Here is a 17,699-nt window from a genome sequence, read left to right as displayed (position 1 = left end):
TACCATTGTATAATCTATATTGTTTTCTTACCTTGTGTTGTCCAATTAACTACTTTACGACTGTCTGCCGCAGATGTACTGTGGCAGGCAGCTGCTCCTGGGTGAAACGCCGTACATGTATGGTGCTCGCTCCCGGGAGTCTAGGGGGTGAGTGCGCGCCACCGCCGGCATGCTCCCTCCCCTGCTCGTCAGTGGGGAAGCTGATGCCTGTGTCAGGTGGCTCCGATTGCCGCCTGACACCCACAATCGTTTCCCGCTGACGGAGAAGAATGGTTGGATGTTGTAAACACAGCTGACCGTTCTTCTCCCTGGGATGATCATAGAGATCATGTGATCCTGCTATATAGGATCACATGTCTCTATGGTCATCTCAGAAGCTACGCCCCCCCACAGTTAGAATCACTCCCCTAGGCTTACATTTAACCCCTTGATCACCAATAATGTTAACCCCTTCCCTGCCAATGTCATTATTACAGTAATAGTGCATATTTTTAGCAGTGATTACTGTAGTAAGGTCACTGGTACCCCCAAAAGTGTCAAAAATGTCAGTTAGGGGTCCGATCTGTCAGCAGCAATGTCGCAGTCCTGCCAAAAATCGCAGATCACCGCCATTACTAGTAAAAAAAAAAACAATAAAAATGACATAAATCTTTCCCGCAAGTTAGTAGACGCGATAACTTTTGCACAAACCAATCAAAATACGCTTATTGTGATTTTTTTTACTAAAAATATGTAGCAGAAAACAAATTGGCCTAAAATGTTAAAAAATGTTGATTTTTTTTACGTTTTTTTGGGGAATTTCATATAAAAGAATGTGAAAAATATAGTTTTTTTTTTTTTCAAAATTGTCGCTTTTTTTATGTTTATAGCGCATGATCAAAAAATCGCACAGGTGATCAAATACCACCAAAAGAAAGCTCTGTTTGTGGTAAAAAAAGGACATTAATTTTGTTTCAGGACTGGGCTGCACGACCGCACAATTGTCCGTTAACCACTTAAGCCCCGGAAGTTTTTACCCCCTTCCTGACCAGGCCCTATTCTGCGATTCGGCACTGCGTGACTTTAACGGACAATTGCGCGGTCGTGTATCTAAACGAATTTGACGTCCTTTTTTTCCCACAAACAGAGCTTTCTTTTGGTGGTATTTGATCACCTGTGCGATTTTTTGATCATGCGCTATAAACATAAAAAAAGCGACAATTTTGCAAAAATAACAATAGTTTTCAAATTTTTTATATGAAATTCCCCCAAAAAAATGTAAAAATCAAAATTTTTTAACATTTTTGGCCAATTTGTTTTCTGCTACATATGTTTGGTAAAAAAAAATCACAATAAGCGTATTTTGATTGGTTTGCGCAAAAGTTATTGCGTTTACTAACTAAGGGAAAGATTTTTGTAATTTTTGTTGTTTTTTTTTTTAACGAGTAATAGCGGCAATCATCGATTTTTTTGCGGGACTGCGACATTGCGGCGGACAGATCGGACCCTTGACTGACATTTTTGACACTTTTGGGGTTACCAGTGACATTACTGCAGTAATCAGTGCTATACATATGCACTGTTACTGTAAAAATGACGCTGGCAGGGAAGGGGTTAACTTTATTGGAGAAGGAGGGGTTAAGTGTGTCCCTAGGGGCGTGTTTATAACTGTAAAGGGGTGTGGCTTTACATGTAACAGCAGAGATCTACAGTCCTACATAGCAGAATCGTATGATCTCTGCTGTTACACAGGGAAGAATGACAGGCGGCTTTGTTTACATCAGCCGCCTGCCTTTCTCCCTTCACAGCGGACGATCGCGAGTGACCGGCGGACATCGGGTCCGCCGGTCACTCGCGTGGAGGTGTCCGTGAATGAGCGGGGGCGGGAGCGTGCCTCCGGCGGCGCGCGCTCGCCCCCTATTGGCTCACAGGCTAGTGACGTACCGGTACGTCACTTTGCCTGGCCGGGGCTGACCGCTGCAGTATATGTACTTGAGGCGGTCGGCAACCGGTTAAAGTAACGCAGTGCCGGATCGCAAAATAGGGCCTGGTCATTAAGGGGGCAAATCCTTCCAGTCTTAAAGTGGTTAAATCCTTTTTTTTTTCATATGGACTATTTTCCTTCCTTTTCCTATGTGTGTTATTTCCAATCCCAAAATATATTACACTCTCTCCTGTTATTAATATATACGGAGAGCTTTTTTTTAAAAAACTTTGACCAATATTTTTTAACATATTGTATATGCATCTTTTTATTTCATGATCTATAAAGTGTACAATTGTTTTATCTTCTGCATATAACCTTATAATTGTATATGTGCGGGTGGTGAGGGGTTAATGACTGTTTAGAGGCACTGAGTGGCCCCCCCATCCCCTCCCCTCGCTTTAAAAGCGTCTGTTGCCGTCCTTTCCATGGCCTGACAAAGCGCATACGCGGGAAACATGTTGTCGCGGCAACCTTCATGCGGCTCAAGCTGGTTCCACTTCAGGTTTTGTCACTTCCGCTCGGCTCGGCTCTGCATTGCGGGAGACGCTACACACTGAGCACCGGCTGGCCCGGCGCTGCTCCCGGACTCCACCAACGAGATGCCCCTGGGGTTCCCCCTAGCCTATCCTAGCGATTGGACTCCTCACCCAGTGGCCCTGCACGTCATTTAACGATCACCACCAGCGGACATACCCCGGATGGACACCGGTTTGATTCGTCTTTTTGTTATTGAGATTTTACACAACTTTTATTTTATTAACCTCTTTACCACTAGCCACTGTGCTGCTACTGCGGCACAGTGGCTCGTTATCGTCTAGCGACGTAGACCTACGTCGCTAGACTCCTCCCCCTGTAGGCGGCGCTCGCGCGCCGCCGGAGGCACGCTCCCGCTGTTTTCATTCACAGCGGGAGTCGGGCCAGGGGAGGAGCGCCGGCGATCGCCGCTGCTCTGCCCCGATCGTCGGGGAATCGAGTGTGGAGATCCGCCCGCCTGTGTAAACAGAGTGGGCGGATCTCCTAAGTGACAGGCAGGGTCAGATTGCAGGGTTCAGCATAGCTGAACATCCGATCTGTCCCTGTGTCACTTTACAGTAACAGTGCATATATATAGCACTGATTACTGCAGTAATGTCACTGGTAACCCCAAAAGTGTAAAAAATGTCAGTCAGGGGGTCCAATCTCGCAGTCCCGCAAAAAAATCGCAGATCGCCGCCATTACGCGTTAAAAAAACCCCACCAAAAATGACAGAAATCTTTCCCTTAGTTAGTAAACGCAATAACTTTTGCGCAAACCAATCAAAATACACTTATTGTGATTTTTTTTACCAAACATATGTAGCAGAAAACAAATTGGCCAAAAATGTAAAAAAAAATTGGTTTTTACATCTTTTTTGGGGGGAATTTCATATAAAAAAATGTGAAAAATTTTGTTATTTTTTCAAAATAAACGCTCTTTTTTTGATTATAGCGCAAAAAGTAAAAAGCGCAGAGGTGATCAAATACCACCAGCTCTGTTTGTGGGAAAAAAAGGACGTAAATTTCGTTTGGGTACGGCGTCGCACGACCGCGCAATTGTCAGTTAAAGTCGCACAGCGCCGAATCGCAAAAAGTGGCCCAGACGTAAGACAGCAAAATCCTCCGGTGGTAAAGTGGTTAATGTTCCCTACAATAAACATGACTTCTTCCTATTGGCTGTCCTCAGCATTTATAACACTAACTTTTGGATAGTGCTGCTTTCCTTCCTTTTGGCATATTTTCAGGTTGGAATCGGCATCTTTTAATCGGCAGCACCGCCGGTCAGCTTGGACCGTTGCCAGGTTTCAGCGCTGGAACTTTATTATGGAGGCCTTGTATTTAACCCATGATATACAGGATTTGCAGCTCTTCATAAACATCACAAGATAAATAAATCTATCTACACAGAGAGTCATTGCCTGCATGAGTTTATTAATACTAATTATCCACAAAGAACACAATCCCCGCCCCTGAGGAGTTCAGCTCCACCCAGTTTACTTCTCTAATATTTAGAAAGTACAGCCGGGGGTCGGGACAAGGGGGCGGGCAGGAGGGGGCGGCTGCCCTGGGCACTGAGGTACCATGAGAGGTTGGGGGCGCTGCAAGGAGATTGGTAGAGAGGGGATTTGTAGGAGGGGGAATTTAGGTGATGGTAGGAGGTATAAATTGTGTGTGTGTGGGGGGGGGGGGGGGGGGTTTTGCTAGTAGCAATGTTTTTTGGCTCTATTTGTGCTGGGAGGGAAAATTGGTGCTGGGAGAGGGGATTTGGAGTGAGAGGAGAGAATGTGTGCTGGGAGGGAAATATTTGATGGGCAGAGGCTTTGTGCTAGGAGGGGTAATTTTATTTTTGGGTGGGACGATTCTGGGGTGGATTTGCAGAGAGAGAGATTTGAGCTGGGAGGGGGAATGGGGGGGGAGGCTTTGAGCTAGGAGGGGTGATTTTTTTTTGGGTGGGATGATTCTGGGGTGGATTTGCAGAGAGAGAGGTTTGAGCTGGGAGGGGGAATGGGGGGGGGAGGCTTTGAGCTAGGAGGGGTGATTTTTTTTGTTGGGGGGTGAGACGGTTCTGGGGCGAATTTGCAGAGACAGAGAGGTCTGAGCTGGGAGTGGGAAAGGGGGGCAGAGGTTTTGTGCTAGGAGGGGTAATTGTTTTTTTTTTTTTTTGGGTGGGATGATTCTGGGGTGGATTTGCAGAGAGAGAGATTTGAGCTGGGAGGGGGAATGGGGGGGGAGGCTTTGAGCTAGGAGGGGTGATTTTTTTTTGGGTGGGATGATTCTGGGGTGGATTTGCAGAGAGAGAGATTTGAGCTGGGAGGGGGAATGGGGGGGGAGGCTTTGAGCTAGGAGGGGTGATTTTTTTTTGGGTGGGATGATTCTGGGGTGGATTTGCAGAGAGAGAGGTTTGAGCTGGGAGGGGGAATGGGGGGGGGAGGCTTTGAGCTAGGAGGGGTGATTTTTTTTGTTGGGGGGTGAGACGGTTCTGGGGCGGATTTGCAGAGACAGAGAGGTCTGAGCTGGGAGTGGGAAAGGGGGGCAGAGAATTTGAGCTAGGAGGGGTAATTGTTTTTTTTTTTGGGTGGGATGATTCTGGGGTGGATTTGCAGAGAGAAAGGTTTGAGCTGGGAGGGGGAATGGGGGGGGGGGAGGCTTTGAGCTAGGAGGGGTGATTTTTTTTTTGGGTGGGATAATTCTGGGGTGGATTTGCAGAGAGAGAGGTTTGAGCTGGGAGGGGGAATGGGGGGAGGGGGGCTTTGAGCAAGGAGGGGTGATTTTTTTTTTGGGTGGGATGATTCTGGGGTGGATTTGCAGAGAGAGAGGTTTGAGCTGGGAGGGGGAATGGGGGGGGGGGGTCAGAGGTTTTCTGCTAGTAGGGGTGATTTAATTTTTTTTGGAGGTGAGACGGTTCTGGGGCAGATTTGCAGAGAGAGAGGTTTGAGCTGGGAGGGGGTATGGGGGGGGGGCGGGGAGATTTATGCTAGGAGGGGAATAGTAATTTTGCTTAAAAATTCATATTTGTTTTTTTTTTTTTCAATTATGTGATCCAAATAAAACTGGAGGCAGTATTTCAGCAGGGGTGGATTTGTCCTGGGAGGAGCGAGTATTTATGGAGTAAGCATGCAGATTAATGTTATTTTTTTTTGGGGGGGGGAGGGGGGTTTGCCCACATATAATGCTCATACATCTTGGGGGGGGGGGTTGCCCACATATAATGCTCATACATCTTGGGGGGGGGGGTTGCCCACATATAATGCTCATACATCTTGGGGGGGGGGTTGCCCACATATAATGCTCATACATCTTGGGGGGGGGTTTGCCCAAATATAATGCTCATACATCTTGGGGGGGGGGGGGGGTTGTCCACATATAATGCTCATACATCTTGGGGGGGGGGGGTTGCCCACATATAATGCTCATACATCTTGGGGGGGGGGGGTTTGCCCACATATAAGGCTCATACATTTTGGGTGGGGGGGGGGGTTTGCCCACATATAATGCTCATACATCTTGGGGGGGTTTGCCCACATATAATGCTCATACATCTTGGGGGGGGGGGGGGTTTGCCCACATATAGTGCTCATACATCTTGGGGGGGGGTTTGCCCACATATAATGCTCATACATCTTAGGGGGGGGTTGCCCACATATAATGCTCATACATCTTGGGGGGGGGTTGCCCACATATAATCCTCATACATCTTGGGGGGGGGGGGTTTGCCCACATATAATGCTCATACATATTGGGGGGGGGGTTGCCCACATATAACGCTCATACATCTTGGGGGGGGGTTGCCCACATATAATGCTCATACATATTGGGGGGGGGGTTTGCCCACATATAATGCTCATACATATTGGGGGGGGGGGTTGCCCACATATAACGCTCATACATCTTGGGGGGGGGTTGCCCATATATAATGCTCATACATATTGGGGGGGGGGGTTTGCCCACATATAATGCTCATACATATTGGGGGGGGTTGCCCACATATAATGCTCATACATCTTGGGGGGGGGGGGGTTGCCCACATATAATGCTCATACATCTTGGGGGGGTTGCCCACATATAATGCTCATACATATTGGGGGGGGTTGCCCACATATAATGCTCATACATCTTGGGGGGGGGGTTGCCCACATATAATGCTCATACATCTTGGGGGGGTTGCCCACATATAATGCTCATACATATTGGGGGGGGGGGGTTGCCCACATATAATGCTCATACATATTGGGGGGGGGTTTACCCACATATAATGCTCATACATCTTGGGGGGGTTTGCCCACATATAATGCTCATACATCTTGGGGGGGGGGGGGTTTGCCCACATATAAGGCTCATACATTTTGGGTGGGGGGGGGGGTTTGCCCACATATAATGCTCATACATCTTGGGGGGGGGGGGTTTGCCCACATATAATGCTCATACATATTGGGGGGGGGGGGTTTGCCCACATATAATGCTCATACATATTGGGGGGGGTTGCCCACATATAATGCTCATACATCTTGGGGGGGGGGGGGTTGCCCACATATAATGCTCATACATCTTGGGGGGGTTGCCCACATATAATGCTCATACATCTTGGGGGGTTGCCCACATATAATGCTCATACATATTGGGGGGGGTTTCCCACATATAATGCTCATACATCTTGGGGGGGGGGGGGTTGCCCACATATAATGCTCATACATATTGGGGGGGGTTGCCCACATATAATGCTCATACATCTTGGGGGGTTTGCTCACATATAATGCTCATACATATTGGGGGGGGGGGGGGGGTTGCCCACATATAATGCTCATACATCTTGGGGGGGGGGGGTTGCCCACATATAATGCTCATACATACTGGGGGGGGGGTTGCCCACATATAATGCTCATACATATTGGGGGGGGGGGGTTTTACCCACATATAATGCTCATACATCTTGGGGGGGGGGGTTTGCCCACATATAATGCTCATACATATTGGGGGGGGGGGGGTTGCCCACATATAATGCTCATACATATTGGGGGGGAGTTGCCCACATATAATGCTCATACATCTTGGGGGGGGGGTGCCCACATATAATGCTTATACATATTGGGGGGGGGGTTGCCCACATATAATGATCATACATCTTGGGGGGGGGGGTTGCCCACATATAATGTTCATACATATTGGGGGGGTTGCCCACATATAATGCTCATACATATTGGGGGGGTTGCCCACATATAACGCTCATACATCTTGGGGGGGGGGGTTTGCCCACATATAATGCTCATACATATTGGGGGGGTTGCCCACATATAATGCTCATACATCTTGGGGGGGGGGGTTGCCCACATATAATGCTCATACATGTTGGGGGGGTTGCCCACATATAATGCTCATACATCTTGGGGGGGGTTTGCCCACATATAATGCTCATACATATTGGGGGGGGTTGCCCACATATAATGCTCATACATATTGGGGGGGGTTTACCCACATATAATGCTCATACATCTTGGGGGGGTTTGCCCACATATAATGCTCATACATATTGGGGGGGGGGGGGTTGCCCACATATAATGCTCATACATATTGGGGGGGGGGGGTTTCCCACATATAATGCTCATACATCTTGGGGGGGGGGTTTGCCCACATATAATGCTCATACATATTGGGGGGGGGGGGGGTTTGCCCACATATAATGCTCATACATATTGGGGGGGGGGGTTGCCCACATATAATGCTCATACATCTTGGGGGGGGGGGTTGCCCACATATAATGCTCATACATCTTGGGGGGGTTGCCCACATATAATGCTCATACATCTTGGGGGGGTTGCCCACATATAATGCTCATACATATTGGGGGGGGGGGGGGGTTGCCCACATATAATGCTCATACATCTTGGGGGGTTTGCTCACATATAATGCTCATACATATGGGGGGGGGTTGCCCACATATAATGCTCATACATCTTGGGGGGGGGGGTTGCCCACATATAATGCTCATACATATTGGGGGGGGGGGTTGCCCACATATAATGCTCATACATATTGGGGGGGGGTTTACCCACATATAATGCTCATACATCTTGGGGGGGGGGTTTGCCCACATATAATGCTCATACATATTGGGGGGGGGGGGGTTGCCCACATATAATGCTCATACATATTGGGGGGGAGTTGCCCACATATAATGCTCATACATCTTGGGGGGGGGGTGCCCACATATAATGCTTATACATATTGGGGGGGGTTGCCCACATATAATGCTCATACATCTTGGGGGGGGGTTGCCCACATATAATGTTCATACATATTGGGGGGGTTGCCCACATATAATGCTCATACATATTGGGGGGGTTGCCCACATATAACGCTCATACATCTTGGGGGGGGGGTTTGCCCACATATAATGCTCATACATATTGGGGGGGTTGCCCACATATAATGCTCATACATCTTGGGGGGGGGGGGGGTTGCCCACATATAATGCTCATACATGTTGGGGGGGTTGCCCACATATAATGCTCACACATCTTGGGGGGGTTTGCCCACATATAATGCTCATACATATTGGGGGGGGTTGCCCACATATAATGCTCATACATATTGGGGGGGGTTTACCCACATATAATGCTCATACATCTTGGGGGGGGGTTTGCCCACATATAATGCTCATACATATTGGGGGGGGGGTTGCCCACATATAATGCTCATACATATTGGGGGGGGGGTTGCCCACATATAATGCTCATACATCTTGGGGGGGGGGGTTTGCCCACATATAATGCTCATACATATTGGGGGGGGTTGCCCACATATAATGCTCATACATCTTGGGGGGGGGGGGTTTGCCCACATATAATGCTCATACATATTGGGGGGGGGTTGCCCACATATAATGCTCATACATATTGGGGGGGTTGCCCACATATAATGCTCATACATCTTGGGGGGGGGTTTGCCCACATATAATGCTCATACATATTGGGGGGGGGGTCGCCCACATATAATGCTCATACATATTGGGGGGGTTGCCCACATATAATGCTCATACATATTGGGGGGTTGCCCACATATAATGCTCCTACATCTTGGGGGGGGGGTTTGCCCACATATAATGCTCATACATATTGGGGGGGTTGCCCACATATAATGCTCATAGATCTTGGGGGGGGGGTTGCCCACATATAATGCTCATACATCTGGGGGGGGGGTTGCCCACATATAATGCTCATACATCTTGGGGGGGGGGGGTTGCCCACATATAATGCTCATTCATCTTGGGGGGGGGTTGCCCACATATAATGCTCATTCATCTTGGGGGGGGGGGTTGCCCACATATAATGCTCATACATCTTAGGGGGGGTTGCCCACATATAACGCTCATAAATCTTGGGGGGGTTGCCCACATATAATGCTCATACATCTTGGGGGGGTTGCCCACATATAATGCTCATTCATCTTGGGGGGGGTTGCCCACATATAATGCTCATACATCTTGGGGGGGGGGGTTGTCCACATATAATGCTCATTCATCTTGGGGGGGGGTTGCCCACATATAATGCTCATACATATTGGGGGGGGGTTGCCCACATATAATGCTCATACATCTTGGGGGGGGGGCACAGTTTGGCATGTTCATCCTGGGTTCTAGATGACCTTGTCCCGGCAAATAAACTGCTGCTGAACATCATGCATGGTAAGAAGCCCTCTCCTCATTACTGTATTGGGATTGGACACTCCGAGATGCCCTGCTGGTGCATTTTACTATTTTATTAGTAGATCAATCACTGTAGTGTAGCAGAGGAGGAGGAGTCATTGGCAGTGAAGATATCCGGAGTTCTCCTGTTAGCAGCTCAAGAACTTTTCTTCTCACAGATATATGGAAAGGTCCTGGAACAATGACCATCATTCCAATCACCTGGGCCGTGCAGCTCAGCACAATCTTCTCCTCCTTCTCCGAGACCATGACCGAACCAATTATCAGGCTGATCAGCCCGCCAGAACCTGCAGGAACCAATGAAAATAGTTACGCGGCTAAATCTTTTACTGAACAGAACTGACATAGAAAAGATGTCCGAGCCTAAAAAACCTGATTAACCCAAAGAGAACCACCAAGAATACGTCCCGAAAAGGTAGACAAATCACAGCTCTCAAAAAAACGAGAGCGCTCAGTTTATGGAGCAAAGACGGAGAGAATTTATTTATCTGGTGGGGATAGGTCAGTGTCTTACTTTGGAGTAGCATCATAAGATGTTCCATCCACCCATTTCCAGGATCCATCTGCATCTGTGAGACCGATCCATGAGGTCCGAGATTGAGAAAGTTCACCTACAAAGGTCTTGAAAAAGATAAGAAATAGATAATGATACGGTGTTTATGTCTTTATCTATAGTATAGCTCTGACAGGTTCTGCAGTGCTGTACAGAGAACACTGGGCCGGCCACATTGTCTCTATACCAGAGGAGCTTACACTCTAATATTCCACCGCAGTCACACACTTTTATTATTACATATTTATATACAGTGGCTCTGGCATTTTTTACATCGATATAGTTTAGTTCCAACATTCTGTAGACACACGCAGAGACCAACCAAACCTAAGTATATCCCTTCTGCTCCCCTTGAACTGGCCATGGTACATGCATTAGGGGATCAGTCCACAAACTCCTCCCCAGATCTGCAGGAACTCCTCCCACCATGGCACACCCAAGAGCCAATCATAGGAAGGAGATACAGCAGATTATATAAAGCTCTCGTAGTTCTCACATTTTCTTCCTGGCCATTAATGACCACCAAATGAGCGTTCTTCCTCTCGCAGTCTTTTCTTGCACTGTCCCACGATCGCACATGCTGGGAAAAATAGTAGCAGTTGAAGCCATAATGTTTCCAGCCCACCTGACACAATGGATCGGTAGAGTCTAAGGAAAGGAGAGAGACACGTTTGAAATCGTTCAGTTGTGATTCTAACAGCAACACAAACCTCAACCTAGAAATGATTAATACTAAAGACTCCAAAAGATGAGGCGAACATAGACTGGAGTGCCATCAGGAGACAGCTTTGTTACCTTACACCAAGTCTGTCTTCTAATCCCTGACACTGTCACCACCAGATACCCCTTTATTGTAGTGAAGTAAGGGGTCCTGTCACCTACTGTACCTAGACTGATCAAAGGTGAACCACAACCCAGCAATCCATCAACACTGTGTCCACCCAACACTTCCAAAAACCATCATCATCCTATTCATCTAACACTTCCAGCAACCAATCAGCACTAGGGATGATCAAACTTTTCAAAAGTTTGGTTCGGCCAGAACATCCGAACTTCCCGAAAGTTCGGCCCGGATTTCAGAACCCCATTGAAATCAATGGGACCCGAACTTCGGTAATCAAAAAAACACAACTTTGAAGCCCTAAAACCCAATAAATGCCCCTAAAAAGTGCCTAGGGTTCTGGGTTATACCCCAGGAACTATTGATCACACAAAAAAAAGTTCTTAAAAATTGTCATTTTTGATAGAGAGCCAATTATTGATAAAATTAAAAAAAAAAATTCTTTGGATTTAGTATCTGGGGGGTCTAAAAAGTGTACCTGTGAAGTTTCAGCTCTGTAGCATGTCCAGAACCAGAAAAAAAGATTGTTTATATTTTGTCACTTATAGAACAGGGATATGGCTTCTCTCTTTTCACACCTTGCCGGTTTAGTAGCAAGCGTTTTTTTGGGCATTTTTTGGGGTCTTTTCAGGCAGGCAAAACATCTGAACTTGTGTATACGGGTATATATACACACATACTTATATGTATATATACACCTAGACATATATAGGTGTGATAGAAGCAGAAATATATGCTTGCGCTAATGAAATCATTTACACTAATATGGCTCCGCTCCTATAACACCTAGATATGTGTAAGTGTAAAATACATATAAGTATGTGTGTATATATATATACCACTATACTCAAGTTCAGATGTTTTGCCTGCCTCCAAAAACCCCCCCAAAAATACCTGCAACAACACACCTGGGCGCTTTTTTTTGGCGCTAGCGTTTTTTTGGGCATTTTTTTGGGTTCTTTGGAGGCAGGCAAAACATCTGAACTTGTGTATAGTGGTATATATACACACATACTTATATGTATTTTACACTTAGACATATATAGGTGTGATAGGAGCGTAACTATATTGGTGTTAATTATTTCATTAGCGCAAGTAGTGTTTTCTGCTCCTTTCACACCTATATATGGGCAGGTGTATATATACATACATGGGTGTGTATATATACCCCCTATACACATGTTCAGATGTCATGCCTGACTCCAAACATGTGCTCAAAAAATCCCTATAGACGCCTGCAGCCAAAAAGCAAGCTGACAGGGGCGAAGCCATATTACTGCAGTGAAAGTGACTTCAGAGAAACTAGCTTTTCTCTATAGCGGTCACCCTGACATGGAAGGGTTTGGTCACCCTGCCATAGCAGTCAGAGTCAGTTCACCCTACACTACACTACGGTCACCCTGGCACTTAACACTTTCCCTACAGAAACTAAATTATTGAAGCTAACTAAAGTGTAAAAGAGCACTCTAACTACACTAGATATCCCTTTCCTCACACTAATAAATGCTAAATGACACTTTGTAGCAGAAGTCACAGAACTGCTTCCACTCTCTTCCATGTCCCTGTATAACAATGCTAGGAATTTGGCGGGGGCTATCTTATATACTGGGGGGCGTATTCACTAATGATTGGCCTATGGACCCCCTAGTCACTCCAATCACATTCCTAGCATTCTCCTGCCCCCTCAATTGGCTTTTGATAATGGTTCTGGTCCAATCATGGGCTTTTAAAGCCCATTTCCTTTCCCATTGCCTTTTGGTCGGTTCTGGTTGCCGAATTCCGAACTTTTTGGGCAATAAGTTCTAAATTCGGCCGAACCTCGAACAGCCAATTTTCGGGTCGAACCAATGGTCGACCCGAACCGTTCGATCATCCCTAATCAGCACCCCATCCTCCTAATATTACCAACAGCCCGTCAGCATCCTATATATCCAAAACTTCCGACAACCCATTAGCACTCAGTCCACCTAACACATTAAACAACTTATCAACACCCCATCCACCCAACACTCTCAACAAACCTTTAATGCCCCATCCACATAACATTACCAACAACTCTTCAGCACCCCATCTATCCTTCACTCCCAGCAAGCCATCAACACCCTATCCATCCAACAGTCCCAACATCCCATCAGAACCCCATCTATCCTACACTCAAAACAACTCTTCAGCACCCCATCTATCCTACACTCCCAGCAAGCCATTAACACCCTATCCATCCAACACTCCCAACATCCCATCAGCACCCCATCTATCCTACACTCAAAACAACTCTTCAGCACCCCATCTATGCTTCACTCCCAGGAAGCCATCAACACCCCATCCATCCAACAGCCCCAGCCATCCATCAACACCCCATCCACCCAACACTCTCAACAACCCTTCAATGCCCCATGCACCTAACATTACCAACAACCCATTAATACCCCATCCACCCAACACTCCGAACAACCCATCAACACCCCATCCATCCAACAGCCCCAACAGTCCATCAACACCCCACCTATCCAAAACTCTCCAAAACCCTTCAACACCCTATCCACCCAATACTCCCAACAACCCATCAGCACCCAATCCATCCAACACTCCCAACAACTCTTCAGCACCCCATCTATGCTTCACTCCCAGCAAACCATCAACACCCTATCCATCCAACACTCCCAACATCCCATCAGCACCTCATCTATCCTACACTCAAAACAACTCTTCAGCGCCCCATCTATCCTACACTCCCAGCAAACCATCAACACCCCATCCATCCAACAGGCCCAGCCATCCATCAACACCCCATCCACCCAACACTCTCAACAACCCTTCAATGCCCCATGCACCTAACATTACCAACAACCCATTAATACCCCATCCACCCAACACTCCGAAAAACCCATCAACACCCCACCCATCCAAAACTCTCCAAAACCCTTCAACACCCTATCCACCCAACACTCCCAACAACCCATCAGCACCCAACCCATCCAACACTCCCAACAACTCTTCAGCACCCCATCTATCCTTCACTCCCAGCAAACCATCAACACCCTATCCATCCAACACTCCCAACATCCCATTAACACCCCATCCACCCAACACTCCAAACAACCTATCAGCACCACATCCATCACTTCTAGTAATCCATCAGCACCCTATCCATCCAACACTCCAAACAACCCATCAGCACCCAGTCCATGCAAAAATTCCTACAACCCATCATCACCCCATCCATCCAACACTGCCAACATCTCATCAGCACCCCATACATATGATACTCCCAACAACTCACCAGCACCCCATCCACCCAACACTTACAACAACCAACCGTTCTAGAAACCCATCAACACCCCATGCATCTAACACTCCTAACAACCCATCAACACCCCATACATCCAGCACACCCAACAAACCATCAGTATTCCATTCATCCATCACTTCCAACAACCCTTCAGCATCCCATACATCCAATACTCCCAACTACCCATCAGCACCCCTTCCTTCCAACAACTCCCAACAACCCATCAGCACCTCATCCGTGCAATAGTACTAACAACCCATCAACACTCCATCCTACCAACAACTCCCAACAACCCATCAGCACCCCTTCCATTTAGCACTCTCAACAACCCATCAGCACCCCATCCTACCAACAACTCCCAACAACCCATCAGCACCCCATCCTACCAACAACTCCCAACAACCCATCAGCACCCCATCCTACCAACAACTCCCAACAACCCATCAGCACCCCATCCATACACTTGTCCTCTTCAACACTGGGATAATGCTTGAATAAGGATCTGTATAGATTTTTTTTAGCATTAGTTTGGGGGGGGGGGTTAGAGTGGGGTTTTCCTTGAAAACTCATACCAGACCTAAAGGACCTGGTATGGAATTTGGGCCTTTTTTTGTGTGTGGGGTCCTCCCTTAACATCTATATCAGAGACTCATCTTGGACAAGGGTCTGCTATAGATGAAAGGAATCCCCGGCCATTTGTTCACAAACAGAAATAAGTGCCCGGGGACGTCATTTACTGACAATTTATCCACCGCACCATGGAAGGTTTTACCCCTTAATGGCCAGGGCATTTTTTGCTATTCAGCACTGCACTACTTTAACTGGCAATTGTGCGTCATGCAACACTGTACCCAAATGACATTTATATGATTTTTTTTCACACAAATAGAACTTTCTTTTGGTGGTATTTATTTACCACTGGGTGTTTTATTTTTTTTTTTTGCTATAAAAAAAATACCAATAAGTTTGAAAAAAGAAATTTTTTTCTTAGTTTCTGTTATACAATTTTGCATATAAACAATCTTTCTTCATAAATCTATGCCAAAATGTAGCTACATATGTTTGGTAGAAATAACCCAAATCAGTGTTTATTATTCAGTCTGTAGGAAAGATATAGAAACCACAAACATATATATATATATATGAGAATCGATTAATCCTGATGTACTGACGTACTTCTCTGGGGGGGACGTTTTTCTTTTAAACTGTTTTTTTTTTAAACTTTTTTTTTTTTTTATCTTTTAATTTGTCTTTGCCGCTACAGTGATTATGACTGTAACAGCTACATAGTTACATAGTTAGTGAGGTCGAAAAAAGACATCAGTCCATCCAGTTCAACCTATGATGCGTGTGTGTGTTTGCTGTTAACCGTACATTGTATACCCCTGTATGTTGTACATTGTATACCCCTGTATGTTGTACATTGTATACCACTGTATGTTGTACATTGTATACCCCTGTATGTTGTACATTGTATACCCCTGTATGTTGTACATTGTATACCCCCTGTATGTTGTACATTGTATACCCCTGTATGTTGTACATTGTATATCCCTGTATGTTGTACATTGTATACCCCCTGTATGTTGTACATTGTATACCCCTGTATGTTGTACATTGTATACCCCTGTATGTTGTACATTGTATACCCCTGTATGTTGTACATTGTATACCCCTGTATGTTGTACATTGTATACCCCTGTATGTTGTACATTGTATACCCCTGTATAATGTACATTGTATACCCCTGTATGTTGTGGTCTTTAAGGTGCCCATCTAATCGTTTTTTGAAACTATCGATGCTCCCTGCTGATACGACTGTTTGCAGAAGAGAATTTCACATCCTTACTGCTTTGACAGTGAAGAACCCCCTATGTACTTTAGGGTTAAACCGCCTTTACTCTAGTTTTAGTGAGTGGCCACGTGTCTTATTGTATTCCCTTTCTCTGAATAGTTTGTTCCTTATGCTAGGGTCGCCAGTACAGTATTTGTACATTGATATCATATCCCCCCTCAATCGTCTCTTCTCCAGAGAGAATAAGTTCAGTGCTTGTAGTCTTTCCTCATAGCTGATGTCCTCCTTTCCCCTAATTATTTTTGTTGCCCTTCTCTGGACTCTCTCCAGTTCCAGCACATCCTTCCTGAGGACCGGTGCCCAGAACTGGACAGCATACTCCAGATGCAAGTTTTTCTCCCAAAAAGGGTATGGCGATTATGATTATACAGGGTGCTGTGATTGGCCCAGGTACCATGTGATTAATGTGGGGTGATCACAGCATCACTGTACAGCAGGGGTCCCCAAACTATGGCCCTCAGTTGTTCAGGAACTACAATTCCAACCATGCCTAGTCATGTCTGTGAATGTCAGAGTTTTACACTGCCTCATAGGACATGTAGTCCCGCAACAACCTGGGGGCATGGCTTGGAGATCCCCGCTCTACAGGAATCAAAGCTGTTAGGAATGAAATTCAGTCATACCAGCTTTGTTGACATTGTGATCAAATTTCCAAGCTCTGAATGCAATCTTAGGATTGCTGCTACCCTCCAAGTAAAATTAAACTTTTTTTTGCTCTGGTACAATTTTCTCCAGGACAGCGCCCTGCCCCCATTCCATTTGTTTGACATTCCCTTACCTATTAGCCTAGAAAATTATTTTTAACATTCGGCTCCCATTGAGTATTGCAACTTGGACTGAGCTCCTGAACTTTAGTAATGTTCGCAGAACTTACCTCAAACCAAACCTCTATACACCAAACTCTGCCAACAACCTATCAGCACTCTGTCCCACCCAACTCTTCCAACAACCTATCAGCACTCTGTCCACCCAACTCTCCC

The 17,699-nt window shown here is 46.2% G+C and overlaps 1 protein-coding gene across 3 annotated transcripts in view; it reads right to left on the bottom strand.

The window, feature by feature from the left end:
- Window positions 1-10,215: 10,215 nt before the first annotated feature.
- LOC309553404 (asialoglycoprotein receptor 1-like) overlaps window positions 10,216-17,699 on the bottom strand; it is a 310,174-nt gene continuing 302,690 nt past the window's right edge. For all 3 annotated transcript variants that reach the window (XM_082254583.1, XM_082254585.1, XM_082254584.1), the window contains 3 exons: window positions 11,231-11,382; window positions 10,696-10,802; window positions 10,216-10,468 (listed from right to left, as the gene is read on the bottom strand). In XM_082254583.1, coding sequence (XP_082110709.1) covers window positions 10,318-10,468; window positions 10,696-10,802; window positions 11,231-11,382 — 410 coding nt within the window. In that variant the 3' untranslated portion in view covers window positions 10,216-10,317. The remainder of the gene's footprint in view (window positions 10,469-10,695; window positions 10,803-11,230; window positions 11,383-17,699) is intronic.

This window comes from Pelophylax lessonae (assembly GCF_965119305.1).
Source record: "Pelophylax lessonae genome assembly, chromosome: 4".
NCBI lineage: Eukaryota > Metazoa > Chordata > Amphibia > Anura > Ranidae > Pelophylax > Pelophylax lessonae.
The sequence above is the reverse complement of the archived record's forward strand: the minus strand, read 5'-3'. Positions and strand labels throughout refer to the sequence as shown.